A 24,695-nucleotide genomic window follows, 5' to 3' on the forward strand; every position below is an offset into this window, starting at 1 on the left:
ATGAGAGTAGGCTACCACAATATAGAGCTCAAGAGTGGCGCTTGATCATAGACAGTTTGAAAAGAAATTTAAAGTGTGTATTGTTACATAACAGTAACAGATATACATCTCTCCCAATTGGCCATTCAACAAAACTAAAAGAATAGGCTATTAAAAAGGTATTACTGATGAAGCAGTTTTGTTGATGTTGATGAAGATGAAGAGGAAGCAGTTTTTTTTTGTTGTTGATGAAGCAGTTTATGAAAGCCTTGCCTACGACTGACGACGGCTTCAATTATATTTGCAAAGCATTTCCTGCTTTACCATCGAAAAGCTGAAAGCAGGCATTTTTGATAGCCCTCAAAGCCGCAAACTCATAAAAGATGCACGTTTTTGCAGTCTATGACAGACAAGGAGTCTTGCATGGCAATCGTTTGTTTTAGTCACACAGAAATTCCTTGGAAACAAAAAGCTGAAAATTACCAAGAATTGGTGGAAGATGTGCTTTTCAAGTTCAAAGATTTAGGTGTGAAGATGAGTGTCACTATTGTTCACTATCTCATCAGCCACTTAGATTGTTTTTCTGCAAACGTTGGTGACCTAAGTGAAGAGCACGGAGAAAGGTTTTATCAGGATATTAAGGTCATAGAAGAGCGGTACCAAGGCATGTGGGATGCCCACATGATGGCTGTCTACTGTTGGAGTCTCCAACGTGACTGTTTTGCCACATCACATTCAAAAAGTCTTACAAAAGAAAATTTGTAAACATCGAATAATCATTTGAAGTCATATGATTGATTAATGTGCTTTAACAATTTACGAAATGTAGGCTACTTCGATTGTTGCTAAAAGTAGAGTTTGTGCTTTAACGCTACCTGTTTTTGTAAACGAAAATCTGTTCTTTACTGCAAATATTGTTTAATTTTTTTAATTTTTGCTTGATTTTCACATAAAACATGATTTGCCTATAAAAGGCTCTCTGCAATAACAATTGTCATATTTCACAGAATCGCATCAAAAATGCAAGAATCAGGTATGGACTGGACATGCTTGTAAAAGACAAACAAGGTCTTATCAAAGTTATAGCATAAAGAAAATACCAATGTCAAAAATGCATATTTTTAGCACTTTTTTGGAGTACAACCATGACATATCTCAAAATTTAGAGCCAATTCGTAAAAACCAAGGTCATTTTCGGATTCAAAAGCATCAAAATACCCCAAAACCGTTAAAACTTTCTTGGCACCAAAATGTGTGTTGACCAGTGTAATTATTTCATAACAATACAACATTTCAAAATGTTGAAATAATGCCAAAATGAAGTTTAGCAACTTAAGCACTGCTTTAACAATCTACTTTCATCATTAATGAGTCACAAAGCAGTATCAGTGAAACATTTGCAAAGTTTGGCAAGTAGAACTCAAACAGCTTGTTACCGCATTTGCTGAACATATTAACAACAAACAACTAAAACCTAATTTCTCAGAATGTGAAACAAAAGTGTTTTCCCTGTGTTGTACAAGCGTTATCTGATGTTAAACAGCTCTATTATTTTTGTAGCTAAAAGTTAAGTTTTAAATTAAAAAATGAAGCAGGTTAAATTAAAATTGTCTGGAGTCAAATTACTAAGATATCATTTCTTTTTTTGTGTGTAATCAGTGTAGCATGTTTGGACAAACATGCATTAGGCCAAAGGTTTGGGAACCTTTTTGGAAAGAGAGCCATAAAAGCTACATATTTGTACATGTACTGAAACAATGAAAACTATCAATACTACAAAAAAGTGCTCAATGCTAAGCAAAAAAGCAAAGCAGAGCAAATTAAATCAAATATAGTTATTACTATCTGAAGCCTTTACAAATTGTTTCACCTAACGGATCATCAGAAGGTCTTATTCAAATAGAATCATGTACATGTACATTAGGGTGAGGCTGGTGCCCCGACTTTTTTCAATCACCTCTACCTTTTTTTTGGTGGTGAGGTTTGATGAATAAAGCAACATGGTGAAGTTTTACAAAAATCGAAATTTGTTTAGGGGTCGCAATATGCATTTTACTATTTTACCCCCCATGAGATTTGACGAGACTGGTAAAACTGTCATATCTCGACTTATAAGTATCATAGGAAGTTGGCTTTGTGCTTAAAAGAACCGCAATGACCTATTTCCTATAGGTGTTATTAAGCATTTTAACCTGTAAAACGTTTACTTTTTGAGTTATTGCAAAAAAACTGGTTTTTTAGGCATTTTAGAATAATTTTTAGCCTAATACCTTATAACTTAATGTAATTAATGAGCCAGTTTGGATAAAAAAAAATGTGTAACCTCTTTATTGTTCTTCAAATTTACTGCTGGAGAAGACTGTAATGATGGTTGCATCTTCAAAAGACCCTAGATGTTTTCTCCTGGGGACAGCTCCTATTATAAAGATACGAATCCCACAACTTTCCAAAATCGCCATGGAACTGGATTTGGAAAACCAAATTTTTCAAAACTGAATAAAGATGATATTGACAATCTAAAGCTCACCAACTTTATTGGTCAAGACTGTGGAAAGTTTTTTTCAATACTGAGACTAAACAAGGGCTTGTTAGATGTGCCTATCGGTGAATGGAACGACACCTAATCATACCGTGATGGTTTAAGAATTGTAAACTCTTTAAAAGTGTGTCAATGTTTGTGTTGAGCGTTGAGTTAAAGTTGGTGCAGACTTCTTAACTGCGGCTAAGATCGAGGAATGTTATCAGAACATACTCCAAGTTGTCGAGATGAAAAGCGGGATGAAAATTGATTTCTTCAGTGTTGTATGTATCATAGAAACAAATAACGTATTGCTCGTAGGTTTGTTCTTCTGCAGTGTAGCAATATGAGCATAATTTGCATTTTCCAGCTGACTTTCCCGGAGCCATTAGTTTTGTTTCAAATGTACGTAAGCTAGGCCAGGCCTACATGCATTCACATCTTGTGTATCAATTGGAGCTTTTCCTAAAACTGCACTTTCAAATGTGATGATAAATCGATCAGAAGTGCCAAATTAGAACCCATTCTTGTTCATGAAATTCTGCAGCAATGATGGTCTTATTTTCAAAGAACGTTGCTATTTCTTCCTTCAACGTGTAGGCTACACTCTTTTTAACATATCGTCTCGACTGAGCCAGCAGACGATTGAGTCAAAAGAAATGTTCAAAAGTTTGACGGGTGTTATGACGATTCGCATCATGAATGATATAGAAGTCACCAAAGAAGCAGAGAAAATGAAACATAGCCTATGTTACAAGCACATTAATCAAAAATTGGGGATTCGGTTATAAAATAATATATCACTAGTCGGGTCATAGACTATAATACTATAATTTATAAAGCGGCTGCGGGCCGGATGATTTTCCTTGGCGGGCCGTAGGTTGCTGACTCCTGATCTACTATAATACTATCATAGGTAATAAAAGTACACAGTTTTGTATGCACTAATACTGAAATACTCATAAATACTTGATAAAGTCAATTGGTCAATGCCAAAAACCAATAGGTACTCAGAGATAGTTTTTGCTTTCTTTGGTTTGGTAGCATTTTGCGATCATTCTCGACAATTTGGAGTTTGTTCTGATAACGTTAAGCCGCAGTTAAGAAGTCTGCACCAAGTTTAACTCCCCGCTCAGCACAATCATTGACACACTTTAGAGAGTTTACAATTCTTAAACCATCATGGTATGATTGGGTGTCGTTCCATTCACCGATAGGCACATCTAACAAGTCCTTGTTTAGTCTCAGTATTGAAAAATGACATGAAATCTCTCTCAGTTTATCTCCATTTGGCGACTGCATCTCAGCAAAAACAAAAGTGTGGCAGCAGCTTTCCACCTCAACAATCGGGAAGCTGATCGTGAGCTACACGTCCAGAACAACGGAAAATCTCTCTCCTTCTGCCCCGAACTAAGATATCTTGGGGTGATACTGGACAGATCGCTCACATACCACCACCATTTGGAGTCACTGCGCAAGAAACTCACATCCGGCGCTGCGCTACTCAAGCGCCTGGCAGGCTCTAGCTTGGGGGTGAGGGCTGACACTTTGCATATAGCAGCCTTAGCCCTTATCTACTCTTCAGTAGAGTACTGTGCACCTGTTTGGTGCCACAGTGCTCACTGCCATAACATCGACACTGCCATAAACAGCGCATGCGCACAGTGACTGGATGCCTGCATCCCACAACATTGGACAATCTGCCCATTCTCGCTTGCATCCAACCCGCTGAGCTTCGTCGCAAAGAAGCCTCTCTGTCCTTCGATCGACGGGCACTGGAGCGTAACCACCTTCTCCACAACAAGATCTCTGCTCTCCCAAACGAGCACTCCCGTCTACTGAAATCAAGACACCCATTCGTGCCAGCCGCTCAACTTCTCATCAATGAAGCTGATGTAGCCTACAAGACATCTCTGCGGCTACTTGGGCAGACCATAAATGGAGTTCTGAATGGAAGTCAAGCACCACCAGACTCTATTCGTTCATCGCCGACACATGCCCCATCGGCCTAACACTGCCAAGACAAGCACGGATGCGCCTCAACCGTCTTTGTATGGGCGTCGGGCTTTTCCGCTCAACCATGCACCAATGGGGAATAGCTTCTTCCTCTTCCTGTGAATGTGGTGCCGAGGAACAGACCACATCATCAATGACTGTTCCATCTTCAAGCAACCAAATGGAGTGGAAGGTCTGCGTGTCATGGATGATGAAACCAAAGACTGGCTGCTCTCTATAGTAGCCTTCCAGTGTAGTCCGGGAACATCGTGAATCTGGAGTGGTAAAAGGATAGACCTTCGGCCCCAGAGGCTCACACGACGACGACGAGTATTGAAAAAAACTTTCCACAGTCTTGACCAATAAAGTTGGTGAGCTTTAGATTGTCAATATCATCTTTATTCAGTTTTGAAAAATTTGGTTTTCCAAATCCAGTTCCATGGCGATTTTGGAAAGTTGTGGGATTCGTATCTTTATAATAGGAGCTGTCCCCAGGAGAAAACATCTAGGGTCTTTTGAAGATGCAACCATCATTACAGTCTTCTCCAGCAGTAAATTTGAAGAACAATAAAGAGGTTACACATTTTTTTTTATCCAAACTGGCTCATTATTACATTAAGTTATAAGGTATTAGGCTAAAAATTATTCTAAAATGCCTAAAAACCAGTTTTTTTGCAATAACTCAAAAAGTAAACGTTTTACAGGTTAAAATGCTTAATAACACCTATAGGAAATAGGTCATTGCGGTTCTTTTAAGCACAAAGCCAACTTCCTATGATACTCATAAGTCGAGATATGACAGTTTTACCAGTCTCGTCAAATCTCATGGGGGGGTAAAATAGTAAAATGCATATTGCGACCCCTAAACAAACTTTGATTTTTATAAAACTTCATCAAATTGCTTTATTCATCAAACCTCACCACCAAAAAAAAGGTAGAGGTGATAGTCAAAAGTTTGAAAAATAATGGGGCACCAGCCTCACCCTAATGTACATGTACTGTATTTCCGTGAGAGCCATATAATGTTTTAACACTAAATGCTGTACAACTCGCATGTGGTGACAGATGGTGAGCTGTGTTCGATAAAACCAGCATTTAAGACGCCTGAAAAATGGTCTCACACAGGGATCAGTCCTGGCCAGTAGCGTAGCCAGGAATTTCGAAAGGGGGGGGGGTTTTGACGACCCAGCGGCGGGGGGTCTGGGGGGACTCCCCTAGAAAATTTTGAAAAATTACTTTGAATTTGGTGCATTCTGAGAGCATTTTCAACAAAAATGTGGGTATGAATATTCCTGTAAAATGGTGCTGTCCGGTGGCATAGCAAAAGGATAAGATCATGTTTTCTTCGGCATTTTTCGGAAATAAAGCTAAGTCTATGTTTTCTTGTTGCTAATTCCTGGCTGAGATGTTTGAATGTTTGGTATTGGCAAAACTCGCTCTTTTTATGCAGTTTTGTATAAAATTAGGCATTTTTTTTCTAGACTGAAAGCATCATTCCCAATATCGTGACGTCACACGCGTGCCAAAGGGGGGTTGTAACCCCCAAAACCCCCCCCCTTGGCTACGCCACTGGTCCTGGCTCCACTTCTCTTTAACATCCCACGACTTGCCAAGCACGATCTCAGCAAAAACGCATACTCGGATGACCTGGCAATTCTCCACCTCACAAAGTCGTTGAAAAACCTTAATGACATAACCGGGAAGCTCATCGTCAGCTAAATGTCTTGAACAATAGAAAATCATTGTCTTTCAGCCCCGAACTAAAATACCTCGGGGTGACATTAAACAGATCGCTTACATACCGCCACCAGTTGATGTCACAGCGCAAGAAACTCTCATCGCGCGCTGCGCTGCTCAAGCGCTTGACAGGCTCCAGCTGGAAAGCAAAGTCTGACACTTTGCGTATAGCAGCAGCACTCGCCCTTTTTTACTTTTCAGCAGAGTACTGTGCATCTGTTTGGTGCTGCAGTGCCCACTGCTACAACAATGACACTGCCATGCACATTACACAGCGTCCTGCGCACAATCACCGGGTGCCTGCGTCCCAGACCATTACAATCTTCCCATCTTTGCCGGCATCCAACTCGCTGAGCTACGTCGAGAAAACAGACTGCAGAGAAACAGACTGCAGACCACATCAGACTGCAGACCACATCACTAACGATTGCACCATCTTCAAGCCACTGGTGAAACGTCTGCGTGTTGTAGATGATGAAACAAAGGACTGACTGCTCTCTAGTAGCCTTCCAGCTTTGTCTGGGAACATCGTGAACCTGGGGTAGTGAAAGGATAGACCATCGGGCCTAGAAGCTCACACGACGACGATAAAACCAGTGATTAAATTAAGCACGTGGATTTAATACAAAGCGGATGCTACCACAATATAGAGCTTCGAATGCTGATGAAATGGGGCCGCGTCTTAGCTGAGGACAAGAAAAACAACAGAAGTCTGGGGTCCTCCCACAGAAAAAGTGGAAAATTTACGTTTAATTTGGTGCATTCTGAACGTATTTTCAGCTCTAAGTCGTGATGAAAAGTTAAGATAAAACTTTCAGGTTTTAAACTCTAAAATGTTAGATTTATCTGCAAGCTGGATGCCGTCATGAAAAGAGCCATATACGGCTCGTGAGACATAGGTTCCGGAGCCTTGCTATAGGCCAGGGGTGTGCAACCTTTATTACAAGAGGGCCAGATATAAATATCTGGGTGAAACTGCGGGCCGCACGTTTGTTTAACATAAGCTTTCTAGTAGTTGCAGGCATAAAAATGTAGTTTTTTTTTGTTATTCATGTTATTCTTATGGCATTATTAGGGGTTTCCTTGCAGAAATAATAAGTTAAGAGGCATAAATTTGTGAAGAAAACTGCTATTCAAATTTATTGTCACACCGACTTTGAATGAGTTCAGTGAGAAATTTGCAGCTGGCTTTTTTCCCGACGACTTTTTCCAAATTTACTATGGAAGTGCTCGCAATTCGAAGTCCATTTTTCAAGTGTTCGTCTGTCAGAACCGATCAATATTGAGATTTTAAGACACCCATTTTAGAAAAAATTGTTTGCACAAATACGTTGAGCCAAAAAGAGCCATTTTTGAAGCCATGAATTTTTTCAAATGTGAAAAGTCATCTTGGTTGAGATGTTTTCGGTAAAAATCGCCAAGATTCGTTTCTAAATACTTTGCTTTCAAATCCGTTTTCTCTTGAAGATCAATCAGTTCAAATTGGATATCAGCTGTTGCTTTATCACTGTCCGTATTGAGTGGCGAAGAGAACATATCAAACAAAATTTGATGTTCATGAGATTTGAAGTCCTTGAAACGAGCCAAAAATTTATATAATAATTAATTTTTCAAATTGGTCTGCAAATTCAGTTTTCTTCTCATCATGTATTCCATAGTCTTTCAAAGCTGGAAAGTGGAAAAGGTTTCCTGTCTGTATGTGGGCTTTCCAAGGTTATTTGTTCATAAAGCCTTTTATGTGACCATACATTTCATTCGCATACTGATTTTTTTGCTGCAGTCTTGTATTGAGATCATTCAGGTGCGTAGTTATATCAACCAAGAAAACTAGATCGCATATCCAATTTTTGTTTTCCATTACAGCTATTGGGTGCCCTTTAAGTTTCAAAAAATTCACGACTTCTTTCCGCAGTTTGTAAAATCGTCGCAACATGCAGCGCTGGCTTAACCAACGCACCTCGGAAAAGTACAGTAGATCTTTATGTGTTGTGTTGAGATCATCCAGGAACTTTTGAAACTGACGATGGTTGAGCCCTCCTGCTCGAATGAAATTTACTGCCTTAATAACTGGGCTCAAGACCTGTTTGAACTTCAAGCATTTTGCGCAAAGGTTTTGCTGGTGAATGATAACTTACAATAAAGAATTGTTTTGTCATCATCGGTCTTTCTCTCCCTCAAGGCAGACTTCAAGAGACCTATGATCCAATGCCAGTTCCGGACATGGATCAAAAACCAACAGCTGCGATTCCGCATAAACTGGAAAAGTCCAGTTCAAACTTGTCAAAAGCATCAATTACTTCAGTGAAGATGTCAGCACCAGTTGTCGTGCCCTTCATTGACTGTAGTGACAGAAGCTCTTCCGTTTCGTTCAAGTCTTTGTCCACCCCTTTTACAAATATGGCCAACTGTGCTGATAGTTAACAGAAGGTGCGAAATGTACAATAATCCATTCTACAATGAACTGTTCACACGTACCAGACTGAACTAAATTATAAACACCTTTCGCGGGCCGCACACAAATCAAAATTGGCACATCTTTGCGGGCCACACAATTTTTCTTCGCGGGCTGCATTTGGCCCGCGGGCTGCACGTTGCACACCCCTGCTATAGGCTATTACGTCTAATTTAAAAATTTTAAATCTCTGTAACATAGTGGATGTATTGCACTGCTGCATTAAGTGCATCAGTTTCTTCAAACACTTTTTATTGCGGCCGTCTTTTGTCGCTTTTAGAACACAGTGAGCTTATCGAGAAAGAAATGCTCTTCTTGCATAGCCCAAGTTGTTATTATGCGCTGAAAGAGCGTCTTTGATACTTTCATTCAAATTGAAACATAGAAGCATAAATTTAACGTCTGAAACGTTGAATAAATGCAAAAATGACAGATTTTGCTGTCTGGGTATTTGTTTGTAGAGATTAGAATCTTTTCGTAGCTTTTTTGTAGCACTTTGATGGTGTCCGCTAAAACGAATTAGACCCGACGTGTTACTCATACACTAGTTGTGTTTAATCAACAACCACAGCGAGTCTTTTTTTATAGAAATACGTCCGGTAACGTTAATTTTACGTTGAAAACGGTTAGATGAAACACACAAAGCCTCTGTAAGGGTCTGCAAAAGTTGTGCTTCCATAGAGTGGACGGAAATAAACGTCTACCAAAAGGATAGATGCTGTGCTAGAAATTGAAACGTTTGTTTTTTATCGCTCAGTCAAAAACAGTCTTGTTTTTCAATTCAGACGACTCTGGGTCGGAGCGAAAATTGTGCAAAGGTCTTGCAGAACCTTGTCTAAGTTTTATCTCAAAAATGTAAATAATTTCTTGTCGAATGATCGATTCCAGATGCTTCCGCAAAAAAGAGCAGTTTGATAAGAAAGCACAAAAGCAAAGTCAGTTAATTCAGTTAGAATGCATCAGCTTGAAATTTGTAGACCATATTTTATAGCAGGAAAAAATATAAACGTTTTAACATGCATGGAGAAGTCAAGAAACGGATAAAAGTTAATTTGAATTGTTGATAATTTATATAGGACAGTAATTAAAATACTTAGTTTGTTGTTAATATGATTCGAAGTTGGTTTACTTTATTTTTGAAAGGGTTGTTTGTGATAAATATGTTATCAACTAAAAAGTTTATTCTTGGAATAATTTGCCAACACTAGCCTGCATGTCAATTGTCAACCATTGCCTGACGTAACCTGCATAAGACAGAGAGTCGTACTCGTCTGTAATTGTTCTTTGTCAGCAACCCGCTTTTTAATTTAGTGCTGTGGGAAATCAAAATAAATTTTGTTTGAAATACAATTGATGCGGCATCCAGAAATTTACGACATTTTCAGTTTCAGTTATTGTGCATCTCCAACAACGCAAAATGATCGTGTTTAATTTAGTTCAAGTAATAATTTGTCTGATAATGTATCAAAAATCAATACATCAAGCCCTGGCACAAAGACAACAAGCTCCGGAAGGTAATAAATTTGTTCGCTATTTACTATCTAATTCTAGACCAGCAGTTCTTAACCTTTTGCCTTGTCGGCACCTCCTTGAAATCATTAACCAGTTCTCGCACCCCTTCCTAGGATTGGTTGAAAAGTAATAGTTGCCTACAGTTCGAATTTTTGTTGAAACCTGGTAAAACAACTTTGCTTCTTCCGTCATATTATAAGAACCTTGATAATTCAGCATCCCGTTACCGCCTAGGCATAGGCCTCGCATCCCTTAGTGGTGCGTGCACCCCTGGTTAAGAACCCCTGATCTAGACCACTAGACGCTTTGACAAATCAGTTACGTCGGTAAACTTTTGAATTACAAAAATGTATGTTAACCTTACTCAGTCGTCTTGTCACTGTAGGAGCTACAGTACACTAATGTACGTTGAATAACATTTGCATTCGTTCGATTTACATGATTTACAGTCGATTGATCGTTTGGTTTTAATTTTAGTTTTTACGTGGCCAAAACAATGGCGAAAATACTAGATAATCCATAATATGAAAGAGAAAAGGTGATGAAACCTTGAAGAGGGTTAAGACTTGCATGAGTTGTTGTGTGGGTAGGAAGACACGTGTCTGTAGCCAGCACAGCTACAAATTAATTCTCTGGCAAACAATGAGTACTGTGGCTTTATCAGTAGTGGCAATGCTTTTCCAATCAGCAAAGTATATTATACGTTGTTCCAACGTCCTCAGATGATGATCATTAGTAATTCAGCCAGGCAGTAGTTAGACTTTTGTAATTTCCCATCGACCATACCATAGAAAGATTTTTTTAGGTTACTTAGGATTGTTTTCCGCTCAAGAGCATGTGGCTGTTTCTTTAGCAATATGTAGCGGACAGTATGTATTAGTTTAGCTTGTCCGCCCATACCTAGCTGTGGAAGCTTAAGCTACAGCGACATTCCGAGCGCAGTGATCGCAGGGAATGATCGAGAACAACGTCTAGACTTCTTAGTTATAAATATGCTTTTATTGTAGAAAGGAACTTCACGTCACCATATAATTTAGGAAGTTGCAACCATCTTGATTATAATCGAACACAATTCAAATCACCACAACCAAACTAGGCCTTGGCTTAATCCCCAGAAACAAGAACTTGATTACAAATTAGAACATACTAGAACTTCTATCACTACTGGACCAAACTTGATCTTCCAATCGCACTAAAATAACATCTCTATAACATAACACCAAAAATTATACTATTACTGGTAGAATTGAACACTAGATGCGATATACGTAGTCGTTGAGGCATCAAGCATCTGTAAGCTATAACGTTGAAGAGACGAAAAACTACGCGTATGTGATTGAAACTGCCGGTGCAAGAATGCGTTTAGCTTATTGGCATGCGATTTCTTGAGAGGCATGCAAATTCCTAATCACGCTTCAGAATCCCGAAGCACAACTGCAAAATTACTTGAATTACTGGGTAGCGTTACATATATGCAAAAGAACGACAATTTCACGACGGCAACAAACGTCGAAAAGACCTAAGGGGAAGCGTAGGGCGCTACACAATGCACTTTACTCTCTCCACCCAAAGTTTTGAAAGCAAAAACCATTGTTTGTAATAAACAGTGTTTACATGCTTAAAGTTCGGAGAGGGTAAAAATAAATTGTTTATAATTTTATAGTGCTATATCTCAGATAATGCGTAATATACTGAAGATCCCTACGCGCAAGGCGTTGTGAGTATACCTTGGCCTGGTACCAATCAGATTTGTGGCGTTCAATTCTAGGCATTTTAAGAAAACGGCTCGATATTTAAACAATAAACGTTGGTTTCTTCAAGTTATCGGGACCCCTGGAAAGGTAATGGGCCGTTGAAGTCATCCTGGGATCGGCTCCAAAAGTACCCATTGGCCCCCTTCCCAATCAACGCTCCTGCCTACACGGTAGCATGAAGTTTGTTTGCCTACTGAAAGTCAGCATGCCGAAGATACGACAGAGAAAAAGATTCTTCTAAAATAAACATGATTCTTTAAATAAAAAGTACAATTCTGTAACTTGATTAGATCCTAAATATGATACAAAATTAAAATCGAGCCCTGTCGCTAAAAGACCTTAGCAGTTGTAGAGCGACAAAAAATAAACCGTAACATTATTATTACTCACCAGGGGCTAATTTCGTGTTTATTTATGCATTTTTATGTATTTACAATATGTGTAACAACAAGAGATCGTGTAACAACAACACTGTATATACAATTCGATTTTACAATAATATGTGAAATCTCACATCAACACTTAGGCTACTTGATGTATGAAAGCATGAAACGAGAAATTAGGGAGTGTTCAGCAATCAGTGAAATGTACAGTATTATAAATTACTTTTTCACAGACCAACCCAGTAAGAAATCAATACGTTTAAGATGTCATAAGAACTAAAACCAATTCTCATTCTACAATTTTTTTTAGCCGCAAACAAAATACAACACACTACACAAATGGACTATAAACAAAATAAACAAACAAGGCATGTGTAAACCTTATAGTTTACGTAGGTGAATTGAATATTACATTATTCTTTTTAAATTATTACATCAAAGTTACATTGTTAAATTTATTACCAATTCATCAATTGTGTGATTTCACGACATAATTTTCACTGAAAGTGAAAACAAAACCATCCATTAAAATAAATTGATTTTGTTTTCTGCTTAACCTGAAGTGCACAATATGATGCATTCAATAGTTTGCCATCAGGCTTCGGTAGCGTTCCTTCTTAGTGAAAAACATGATCAGCTACTAATAGAGTTGCCATACGTCAGGATTTTGCCTGACATCTGAGGGAATTTAGAGTTCAAATATGCATCAAGAAAATTATGGGATGATTGTATAGAAAAATGGCTTGATCAGATAGAGTTTGTACTTCTTCCATTGTTTAAAATTGGTTGCAAACAACTTTTGTCGTATACTCAAATAGATTGATTTTGTTGTTACATCAACACAAATAATTGGAATTAACGACTAAAATACGTTTGAAAAGTAGAAGATTTTTCTAAATATGCAGTTAGTGATAATTTTTTCATATTGTTACCGTTTTGAAGTAAGGTAGGCTACTGTATGACGTAAAATTGTTTCAATGATTTCTTGAAACACAAGCTGCAAAATTACCTTATCAAAGAAGAGTGGTTAAACAAGGGTTTGTTAGATTTTTTTCACCACAATACCTTACTTGACTAGCTCAAAAGTAGACCCAAGCTTGCTTGGTAAATCTGTCTAAAACTTTGCAAAAGTCAACATATTCAGTCTATACACTTATCATGGCAACAGTGTTTGGAAATTTTAGCTGTTGAAAACTATTAGGCTGCAGCCTAAAAATATAACTTACCAAATAAGTGAACCATCGGTTTATTTTAAAAAAGGAATCATTAGTTGATGAGTCAAGTTCTTACTTTACTGTCTATTAAATTTGTGCTTTTTTCTCAAGTTGAAACTTCAACCAGGCCTCTTCTTCTTTAATTGCCTTGCCTGAATCAGGCATCGACGGCCTCGAATGAATAATTAGACCATGTAGCCTATTCCAAGGATATATTGTATGAATGATTGTTTCTGCCTTGTCGTTAAATTGTTTCAGATGATTTTATCTTTGTTTGCTAGGTGCCCACTTTCCAAAAAACTTTTTTATTCCATGGCCGAGAAATTTAGGTTATATTGTCTCGTTTCAATCAGGGGCGTTGACAAGGGGTCTAAGTGGTACTTTTGGACCCGGGCCCGGAATATTTAAGGGGCCCGGATTTAAAAGATTTCTCCACGACTTCAAACATTATCAAGATCTTAATATAATCAGATCTAAAGGAATTGCCATAAGAGGTTAAAACTGCTACTTCAGCCATCAAATGGTAAAGTACCGGGCCCCCTTCCGTGTATCGGGCCCACTTCAGCTCTCTGGTGGTGAAATAGTTTCTTCAGCCACCAAACAGTAAAATAAAAATTTAGTTTCTATCCTGTAAAGTGATTTCCCTAACCACGAATGTTTAGTGAAATATATCCCGAAACACGATTTTTAAAATAAACAAGCTAATGATTGTACTCAAAAACTGAAATAGCACAGGTAAGAAGATTGTTATCCCTATTTCTGGACTAAAAATTACACCAAAACCTCTTTTCAGATTGCAGCAATCATAAAATTTTTGACCTAGGCCCAAAAACCTTTCCCAAATCAAATTGAAAACTCTCTGACCGTCTGCACCAACTTTGCTGTAAATTCTCGACTGGTGAGCCTAGAATGACCAGTGAAAAATCACTGGAATCGAGAAGTAATACTCTAGCGCCATGTGACAAATAAAAATTCAAAAAAGCAACTGCTAGATAGAGATAGTAAGTTTCGCGATTCGGGAAATTTTAAGATTGCGCAAGATTTGTTAAACAACCATGCTTTTGGCATATCGGGTTTGATCTATTCCTCTTAATTTTCTTTTTTCTACATTGAATGGCATGTGTCATCCTCATTTTAACAACAACCTTTTTATTTATAGCATCGTCGATGAAAGGGGCCTGAAAATAAATTGGTACCGGACCCGAGAAATCCTGTCAACGGCCCTGGTTTTAATATTTGTAAACAGAGATCTTGTTTGGTTCACTTGTTTTAAAACTTCTTTATTTGTCTTTTTTGCAAGCCATAAAATACGTTGCTTTCTGCGGAAGCACAACCCCTCAAAAGCATTATTACTCTACTCTACCTTTCTTTCCCTTAAATCTAACTTCGCTGAACCAGCTTGGGCGCAATGGGAATTTAATTTAAGTTGAAAACAGGCACTTCCGAAAGCGTTAGACCAATTATCTTGTTGCAAAACTAAAGACCAACAATATTGAAGTCACGTTCCTTAAAATAGTGCCATAAACCTAGATACGAAGAAAACACGTGCATTGCGTCAATGGAAACCTATATACTGTAAACATAATCGAGCATAATCAAAAGTACAATTTTGGTAAAGAGGTGACTTTCTCTAACCACAGACAGATAAAACCAAGCAACCACACGGCATTTAACATCATACAATCAGAGTGAACATAAAACTGTAAAATACGAACGTTTTCGGCCATACTCAAGTTAGCCCTTCTCAAGTAACAAAAAATAACTGATTTTACAATAACATGTACATTGAAAATAACTGATCTACACGATCAGTTACTGATCTACACGATGATGTGTAGATCAGTTATTTTCAATGTAGATGTTACTGTATTGTAAAAACAGTTATTTTTTGTTACTTGAGAAGGGCTAACTTGAGTATGGCCGAAAACGTTCGTAGTTTATAGATTTATGTTCACTCTGATTGTATGGTGTTAAATGCCGTGTGGTTGCTTAGTTTTATCTGTCCATAATTAAAACTGTTTCCAACGCAAAGAATAATAATACAAACTAACCAAGTTCTCACATTGAATTCATAAACTGATTTTGATAGCCTACTGCGTATAACTTTGTCGAGATGTTTTAATTTCAAACGCTGCATGAATTGATCAAATTGTTACAACATCTCATTTAAAAACCAAAGTTCTTGCTTCCCCATTGTGATCTCACCAATCACCATCATCGTCCTGTTTGCTTCTCAAGTGAACATAATAATATTGCAATAATAATAGTGATCATGTTTCATGTTGCGTCAATTGCGGCAACCTACACACTGCGATTACCAACGCATCACAACAAACAGCTGGAAGCAACGAACGAAAACACATGCAATCGTTGAGTAGGCCCAGCGACCGGTTGTGGTGCCAAAGCTTCTTGTCTGCTCTGGACGTACAATAATGTTTGTGTTAGGGCTTTGCGTCTTCATTTGTTAGTGCTCCTGTCTTCAAAAAAATAACTTTTCTGTATGTGAGGAAAAGCAACTTCTCTTCTCAGTTTTGTTTGATGTAAGATGCCATCCAGATGATCTTTAAGTTTCACTAAACGTTTGAATGAAAAACTACTTTTATTCTCAGTCTGATGAACTTTTATTCGCAATACGAGCAATGTTGTTGATAAAAGATAATGATGCAGCTATCTATCAAATTCCTTTCATGAAGTCAAATAAGTTTTAAAACTAAAAAAAAATATGAAGGGGTGTACGAGCAAACATCTATAGGATTGGCCCATACATGTACTTGAGAGGTTAACTGTTAGTTTTTTTATTCAAATAAGTTTCTTTTCTTTTTACTGATAGACTAAATCAAATATAAAGTAGGCTATTATATTCCAATGATTCTGTATTTTGATTTATTTATTTCCAATATGCAATCTGCAAGCTGTCTGTTGATTTCGGTCTTCACCCAATTGCGTTTATCTTTTGGTAGTGGCCAACCTTTCGCAACGTAGAGATCACCCTGTGTTATCGATCGTGCACATTTGCGCAATAATGTTAATAGGGTAGTCCAGGAGGTACTTTTGGACGCCGGACAGGCATTTCTTAAAAGCTTTCCAAAGGGAATGAAAACTAAATCATTGGATTTATTACCAATGCTATGAAAAATAACACAGGCCAACAAAAAAGATAAAAAATTTTGTGTCTGCAATGTAAAATGTGATTTGGGGTATATTGAGGCTGCTGATTTTAAAAATCACATCAGATTTTACCCATCACATCAAGTTTTTGAGATTTTTGCATGATATTTTTTCTCATAATATTGGCTTTTTGGCCGAATTTTTTCTTACTGTTACCGTTTTATAAAGACCTTATGAGACAATAGTGTTTCAAAATTTGTCATATTCATAGAAATGATGTTATTTTGTAACATTTGGAGATGTATGATGACACCATGACCATTGGAGTGACCGACCTACCTTCAGAAGGTACACTAGTCAGAAGCCCCCCTAGCTAGATGGTCCACTGGTCAAAAGGTCACCTAGACCATCTGGCTAGTGGACCATCTGTCTATGGTAGACCATCCAACTTATGTACCTTCTGAGAACTGTCCATAAACCACCCCTTACAGGCAGGATTACATTCACTTTCGCCTGAATGCTTAGTACCATTCTACTTTTTGAACATCGAATATCTTTTTCACTGAACGTGGAGATTTAAGCTTATGTGAAACTTGTCTATGACTCATTCTTATTTGAATTTTCATGTATTCAGATTTTTTCATATTAGCAAGGTGTTAATTCTGTTTGTGGTGTGAATAAGTAGCAGAATGACATCTTCAAAAAAGTGTGAAAATAACCCTGATGTTCTTTTTTACATATGTGGCAGTTATAGGCTACTGTTCCTAACCAAAGGCAAACCATAACAAGTTTTGTGAAACAAGCGTATCTTACATACTTTAAAATTCGCCTGGGTGATCAGGACAAATCATGGGCTCCACACATGCTGCATGTAAAGCTTGTGTGGAAAACCTAAGACGATAGATCAATGGAAATCCTAATCCACTCAAAACATTCACAAAAATCATGCAAGCGAAAGTTTGTCCAGATTTAACGTTTCCCAAATGTGCATGTGAATTTCCTTTTTTCTGTGGAATTGAACCTATGTTTAAGTGTCTATTCTATTCAATTTCTTCAATTTTATGTTTCTTTGCTTGCGCAAACATAATAGTGAATAACATTACAAACACACAACTGTAGCACCAACAAAAGGAAAAGATGGCAAAACCAAAGGGTTTAAAATATGTATTGGGGATTTGCAAAGCCACCAAACCTACTTCTTAACACGAAAAAAAAAAACAATGTAGCCTACTCTTGTAAAAAAAAATGACGTTGAACGTTTAGTGTTAGCAGATAAACTTTGAAGAATTGGGTTCAAGTTACCACACTTCAATAAAATTAAAAATTTAAAAAAAATAAAACAGGTCTTGAAATACCTCAATGTTTTCATTAATATTATGTTTGTATCTCTTGTGTAGACTTTAGAGTTTACCGTGATGAATTTAGACTTTATTACAGACCTTGTTGACAAAAAAGAGTTCAAATTCCATGAAACGCCATTAGTCTACCAATATAGATCAGGAGTCGATTTTACCCATTTATACCAAAACAGCATTCAGATATCATAAAATCCTGATGTGATACAAAAAATCTGATGTGATTTTTGAATTCAGCACCCAAAATATGCCCTAGAATGACATTTACTATGCTGACACAAAAAGTGTGTTGGCTTGTGTAATAGATGAAAGTGGAGGTTTTGAACTATTGTTAACTTTTATCACTGTAAAATGTAAGTTTTTGTTCGTTTCGGTCTAGTTGTACTGATGAGTCCTAATAAATGAAAACCGGCTCTACAATCTACAACATAAATTTGATTGAAATACTGTTGTAGGTGACAGCCTAGCCAAATAATTTTGAAGTTTAAACTTTAGAAGAAAACAAATACTACTGGTTTATTTTCTTTCAATTTTCGTACATAAGTTTTTAATCTTCTTCAATTCCTTTTGCAAACACATTGATCAATCCTCTGTGAACCCAACACGTGATGTCGTCATTAGGTTGTTCCTGCTTTCCAGCAGTTGATACCATTTCGCCATCCACACCCCAACCAGAGACACTCTTCTTTGCAATATTACTTTCTTCTTGGGACGATGACCATTGTGACATAACTGGTAACAACGATGAAGCACAATTGTCTGCATCAACGATTCTGTTGACGTTGAGATCAGACAAAACACGAAAATGGAATCCATAAACTCGTTTTGTTTCAACAAATGGAAGTTGAAGGTGTTCGCCTTTATTGTCAGCTCGATAGAGAAGTTGTGAAAATTTGACAAGATCTTTCAATGAAGAGCTTCGTAATAAAAGAATGTCGTTAGTTCCGTCTGCCATGTGTGCTGTAGGGGAAATCCCGTTGGGGCAACTTTCATATTTGCACGAGTTGCTAAAGAAAATGCACAAGCTGAAGTGTCCACGAGTGACCTGTAATAGTTTAAAAAATAATTACCGACAGCCCAATACTTGTTCAATTTTCTATTTAGGTCCATGTCTAGTTGGAGATGAGACCTGATTTGTCACACTTTGCGGATTTTGATGACGGCAACGGCTACTGTCTAACAATTTGTTTTTAAGATTTTGTACTTTTTGCTAACGTGAAATTATAACATGCAGCTGTATCCAGGCCCGTAGCCAGGGGGGGTTCTCGGGGTTCCCGGGAACCCCCCCTTGAGCCGAAAAGGTCCACATTTTGGAGAAGGTGTAATGTACATACGATCACAGGATCAGCTACCTATGATCAGTTGAAACCTTCCAGATAGTTCTGAATAAACATGTTAATATATTGTTGCTTGTTTAGAACAGGGGTCCGCAAATACTTGTTGGCGCGACCCAAAAGACAATCGTTCGAAATCTTCGCGGCCCAAAGGTTTCAGATGCATATAATTTTTGCGCAAAATCTTTTGCAATATAATATCAATTTCAATACGGTCGTCCCCGGTTATTAAGCCCACATCGGGACAGGACAATTTTGGGCTTATTGAGCGGGGGGGATTTTCTACCACTCCTATACTTTCAATAATTCAGGAATGGACCAAATTGGGCTTAATAAGCGAGTGGACCTCCTAACTGTGGTCGTCATCATGTAAGCCTCTGGGACCGAGGATCTACCTTTTTACCACCCCAGATTCACGATGCTTCAGGACTACACTGGAAGGCTGCTAGAGAGCAGCCAGTCTTTGGTTTCATCATTCAAGACGCGCAGACCTTCCACTCCGTTCTACAGTCATTGATGATGTGGTCTGCGGTCTGTTCCTCGGCACCACATTCACAGGAGGAGGAAGAGGCCATTCACCATTGGTGCATGGTTGAGCAGAAAAATCCGACGCCCGTACGAAGACTGTTGAGGCGCACCCATGCCTGTCTTTGTAGTGTCAGGCCTATGGAGCATGTGTCGGCGTAGGAAATGAACGAATGGAGTCTGGTAATAGGCTACTTGACTTCCGTTCAGAATTCAATAGATGGTCTGCCTAAGTAGCCGCAGAGATGTTTTGTTCATCAGCTTCGTTAATCAGAAGTTGAGCGGCTGGCACGAATGGGTGTCTTGATTTCAGTCGCCGGAGGTGCTCGTTTGGGAGAGCAGAGATCTTGTGGTGGAGAAGGTGGTTAGGCTTCGGTGCCCGTCGAATGAGAGACAGAGTCGCTTCTTCACGACGAAGCTCAGCAGGTTGGATGCCAGCTAGAATGGGAGATTGTCCAATGGCGTGGGACGCAGGCATCCGGTCATTGTGCGCAAGGCGCTGTTTATGGCTGTGGCGATGTTTATGGCAGTGAGCACTGCGGCACCAAACAGGTGCACAGTAGCCTACTCTGCTGAAGAGTAGACAAGGAAAAAGGCTGAAAAGTGTCAGCCCTCGCCCCCCAGCTGGAGCCTGCCAGGCGCTTGAGTAGCCCAGTGCGGGATGTCAGTTTCTTGCGCAGTGACACTAAATGGTGGTCGTATGTGAGCGATCTGTCTAGTGTCACCCTAAGATATTTTGGTTCAGGGCAGAAGGACAGAGGTTTTCCATTGTTCTGAGCATGTAGCTCACGATCAGCTTCCCGATGTTTTAGGTGGAAAGACGAAACTCAGTGCGTCAAAGAGTATATGATTGTATTTATTTTTGACATACAAGTTATATTTATAGTAAGTTTAAACCCTTTTGCGACCCACCGTGGATAATCTCGCGATCCAAATGTGGGTCGCGACCCACTATTTGCGGTTCCCTGGTTTAGAAGCTCGCATATCGTAGACAATTTAGGCTAAAAGCGAATAGCAGAAATTGTTATATTGCAAAATGTGCAGTAGTTTACATGACCTTAAAAGGGCACCCGTCCCCTCTGCCCCCGCTTCCGGCGTCCCTGTAGATGTGCTATTGTTAATGTGAAAATTGTTCGTAGTCTATTTATTTATTTTGTTTTTGTAATGTTGACAATTTGAAGTTTGTTTTGTTTGTTGGTTTATATATTATGTACTGCCACTGCCTATGTTTTGATTGCTTGCTTGGGGACAGGCAAAGAAGGAAGTGTTATCAAAAGGTCCATATTTTTGGATTTGGGAATTCCCCCTTGAAAATGTCTGGCTACGGGCCTGGCTGTATCATATCTTTTATTTCAACGCCTGATATTGTGTGACTTGGGGGAGATAGTAAAAAAGACGTTAAAGTATAAATTTTAGAAAATTTCATTTAGACAGTTTCCAAAAGACGACAAAATCTGGAAAAGTCTACAGAATGTAAAAAATCAGACCGTATTTCTAGGTAGCTATGCCAGATCAACAATGGTGTTTCAACACGAAGAGAAAAAATTGTTTTGTGAGATATTGCCAATTCCTTGTCACAAGCATGATTACTATGATTTAATACCGAAGATAGGCCAAAGCCTCTGTCAATGCATGTATTGCAGAGTGGTAGAAGCCTTGCTGACTCAAAAAAGGGCCTGTTTGCACCGCTCAAGCATGCAGCTGTTTCTTTTGCAGAACATCAAAGGGCGTGCCTGAAGGTACCACAATGGTAAGAGCTCCATAGAGGGCCTTCCTCCCGGAAAGCGTAAACCGTGGAAGTATTGGCAATGCGTCAACCGGTTAAGAACTGGTATTGTCAGGTGTAAAACTTTGATGAGACACTGGGGTATTCCATGGGGAGCACAAGTTGCAAATGCGGACAGGAGCAAACGAGCAAACAAAGCAAACAAAGTGATGTTTCTATAATAAAAAAAAGGGCTTTGGTCGAATGTAACTTCAAATGCACTCAAATGTCAACAGCTAACGAAAATCAAGTACTGCAATTTTGTAGACACTGGACAACCATCTACGGGGCAAGATTCTTGCCTTCAAAGAAAGCTTAATGTATACGAATATTTATTAGAGGTTTTGTTCGTTGTATGACGTATTATCGTTGCAAAGCAACAAATCATGTGTCTCAAGTTTGCAAAAGTTCAACAAATTGGTAGAGCAAGTTGAGTTATTTAATTGGTCTGTAAAAGATAAAATTGATTTATTGTCTCACCTTCCACTCCTTTTTGTGGCTTGTGACCAGTTTATCAACTTGCGTTGATGATAAAGCGTCTCCTTTTTCTTCATGTTCATTAGCAACAGAAGATTTAATTTCAGAATCTCCGGATGTCTTGCTATCAAAGTGACTTAGAGGCGACGTTAAGCCACAAGACGTGTTTTCATTTTCAGCATCACTGACTTTGTCCAGGCAAACAGAACAAGGATATCGACATCTTGTGGTATCGGATGCGAAATCCTTAGAGCTATTTGTTGAGTCTTGAAGATAGAAAATTTCACAAGGGAAAAGTTTTGCGTGTAAAAGGGAGAAAACTCCTGAAATAGTATGCCTTAATGAACCAAGATATCTGTATTGTTCATCCATCCGAATAACATGGACACCTATTCCAAAAGTACAATCAAGCATCATAAACGCGATAAAATTCCCAGAATCATTGTGAATCGATGTAACATCCATGGGATGATTTTCTCCACAGATTATGTGCAGGGCTGATGTTTCTGGATCGCTTACACCTTGACTTACATAGGCCATTCCATTACCAGTACCAACTGGAATGCACCCAATTTTAATGGAAGGCTTTGCATACGTTACTTGTTTGTCGATAATAGTGGGATCATGATCTAATGGAATGCCACGATTCTTTTGTTCTAAAACTAAAACTCCATTTACGACTTCTGATATTGTGCCATCTCCTCCGAACACTACGATACCATCGTACTTAGACATATCTGTGGATTCAATGTATTCCTGAGCTTGAAACCTTTGTTTTGTCACAAAAACAGTTTCTTCAATTCCAGCAAGTTTGAACAAAGGACCAACAAGTTTCTTGTGAATGGATTTGGCATGTTTCTTACCAGAGTTTGGATTGATAATAACCAACAACTTGGATGGTCGATTGTAACCATGTCGTTTCAAAGTCTGACCTAAGTGATGTTTTATGAATTCACTTTTCTCTTTGCAATCTTTTTCGTTAGATGTTCGAAGATTGATTGTCTGCAGTTTTCTACATTGTTTCTTAGCTTTGACCCAATAATGAATCGTGAGAACAAAGCAGGAAGTCATTTTGGAGCTGAAATATTCCTTCACACTTCTACTGGCGATTGGTCTTCCATTCCTGCCAATGCGCCACTCGTCTGTTCCATATGTGGTCGATATCACGTTCACAAGTTCAATAGAATGTTGAAACGTAAGTGGATATAGAGAATTGCCAGATGCACGTTTTGTGCAGTTCAAATGCAGAACATCGTTTTCTACACTGACAGCGCAGTTGGCACCATTGTATAGAAAAATGGCTTGGTCAGATAGAGTTTGTACTTCTTCCATTGTTTAAAATTGGTTGCAAACAACTTTTGTCGTATACTCAAATAGAGATATTTTGTTGTCACATCAACACAAATAATTGGAAATAACGTCTAAAATACGTTTGGAATTGTCTAAATATGCAGTAACTGATCATTTTTTCATAATGTTACCGTTTTGAAGTAAGGTAGGCTACTGCATGACCTAAAGTTGTTCCATGATTTATTGAAATGCAAGCTGCAAGATTATCTGATCAGAGTAGGATAGTTAAACAAGGATTGGTTAGAATTTTTTCACCACAATACCATACTGGCGGAAAAGTAGACCCATGCTTGCTTGGTAAATCTGTCTAAAACTTTGCAAAAGCCAACATATTCAATTTATAACAATTTTTTCAATTTATTTAATTTATAAAATTATGCAAACATAAAACCAAATATTCCATTAGAGCTTCCAAACCAACAGACGCTCAAGTTTTTTCTGGACAGTAAAGGATGTCCACTTAAAACAGAAAAATTAAATCAGCAAAAGCATATTTGAAGTATTGCATTATAATTATTCGTTATTTAAGGGTGTTGAGAATTAAATTGAATATGTTTTTGCTTTGGCTCAATTCTTAATTTGATTAGGCGATATAACAATACAGTATAACAATATTATTCTAGTGCTTTGTGCTCAATTTAGAACAATACTATTGGTTTAAAGGTCTGTTTGTGCTTTTTTTTCCAGTTGAAACTTCAACCAGGCCTCTTCTTTTTTAATTGCCTTGCCTGAATCAGGCATCGACGGCCTCGAATGATTAATTAGACCAAGTAGCCTAATCCTATGATATGTTGTATATTATTATTGTTTCTGCCTTGTCGTTAAATTGTTTCAGATGATTTTGTCTTTGTTTGCTAGGTGCCCACTTTCCAAAAAAATTACCTGTCTTGGAGGGGTGCTTCAGTTTTTGCTTTTTTATTGCATAGCCGAGAAATTTATGTTGTCTTGTTTCATTATTTGTAAACAGAGATCTGGTTTGGTTCACTTGTTTTAAAACTTCTTTATTTGTCTTTTTTGCAAGCCACAAAATACGTTGCATTCTACGGAAGCACAACCCCTCAAAAGCATTATTGCTCTACTCTACCTTTCTTTCCCTTAAATCTAACTTAGCTGAACCAGCTTGGGCGCAATGGGAGTTTAATTTAAGTTGAAAACAGACACTTCCGAAAGCGTTAGAGCAATTATCTTGTTGCAAAACTAAAGACCAGCAATATTCAAGTCACGTTCCTTAAAATAG

At 38.2% G+C, this 24,695-nt stretch overlaps 1 protein-coding gene across 1 annotated transcript in view; it reads left to right on the plus strand.

Annotated features, from left to right (window-relative positions):
- The first annotated feature begins 10,075 nt into the window (after nt 1-10,075).
- LOC145787077 (cartilage oligomeric matrix protein-like) overlaps nt 10,076-24,695 on the plus strand; it is a 56,410-nt gene continuing 41,790 nt past the window's right edge. Inside the window, exon 1 of the mRNA XM_082598795.1 lies at nt 10,076-10,195. Coding sequence (XP_082454921.1) covers nt 10,099-10,195 — 97 coding nt within the window. The 5' untranslated portion in view covers nt 10,076-10,098. The remainder of the gene's footprint in view (nt 10,196-24,695) is intronic.

This window comes from Aplidium turbinatum, chromosome 18 (assembly GCF_918807975.1).
Source record: "Aplidium turbinatum chromosome 18, kaAplTurb1.1, whole genome shotgun sequence".
NCBI classification, from domain to species: Eukaryota; Metazoa; Chordata; class Ascidiacea; order Aplousobranchia; family Polyclinidae; genus Aplidium; species Aplidium turbinatum.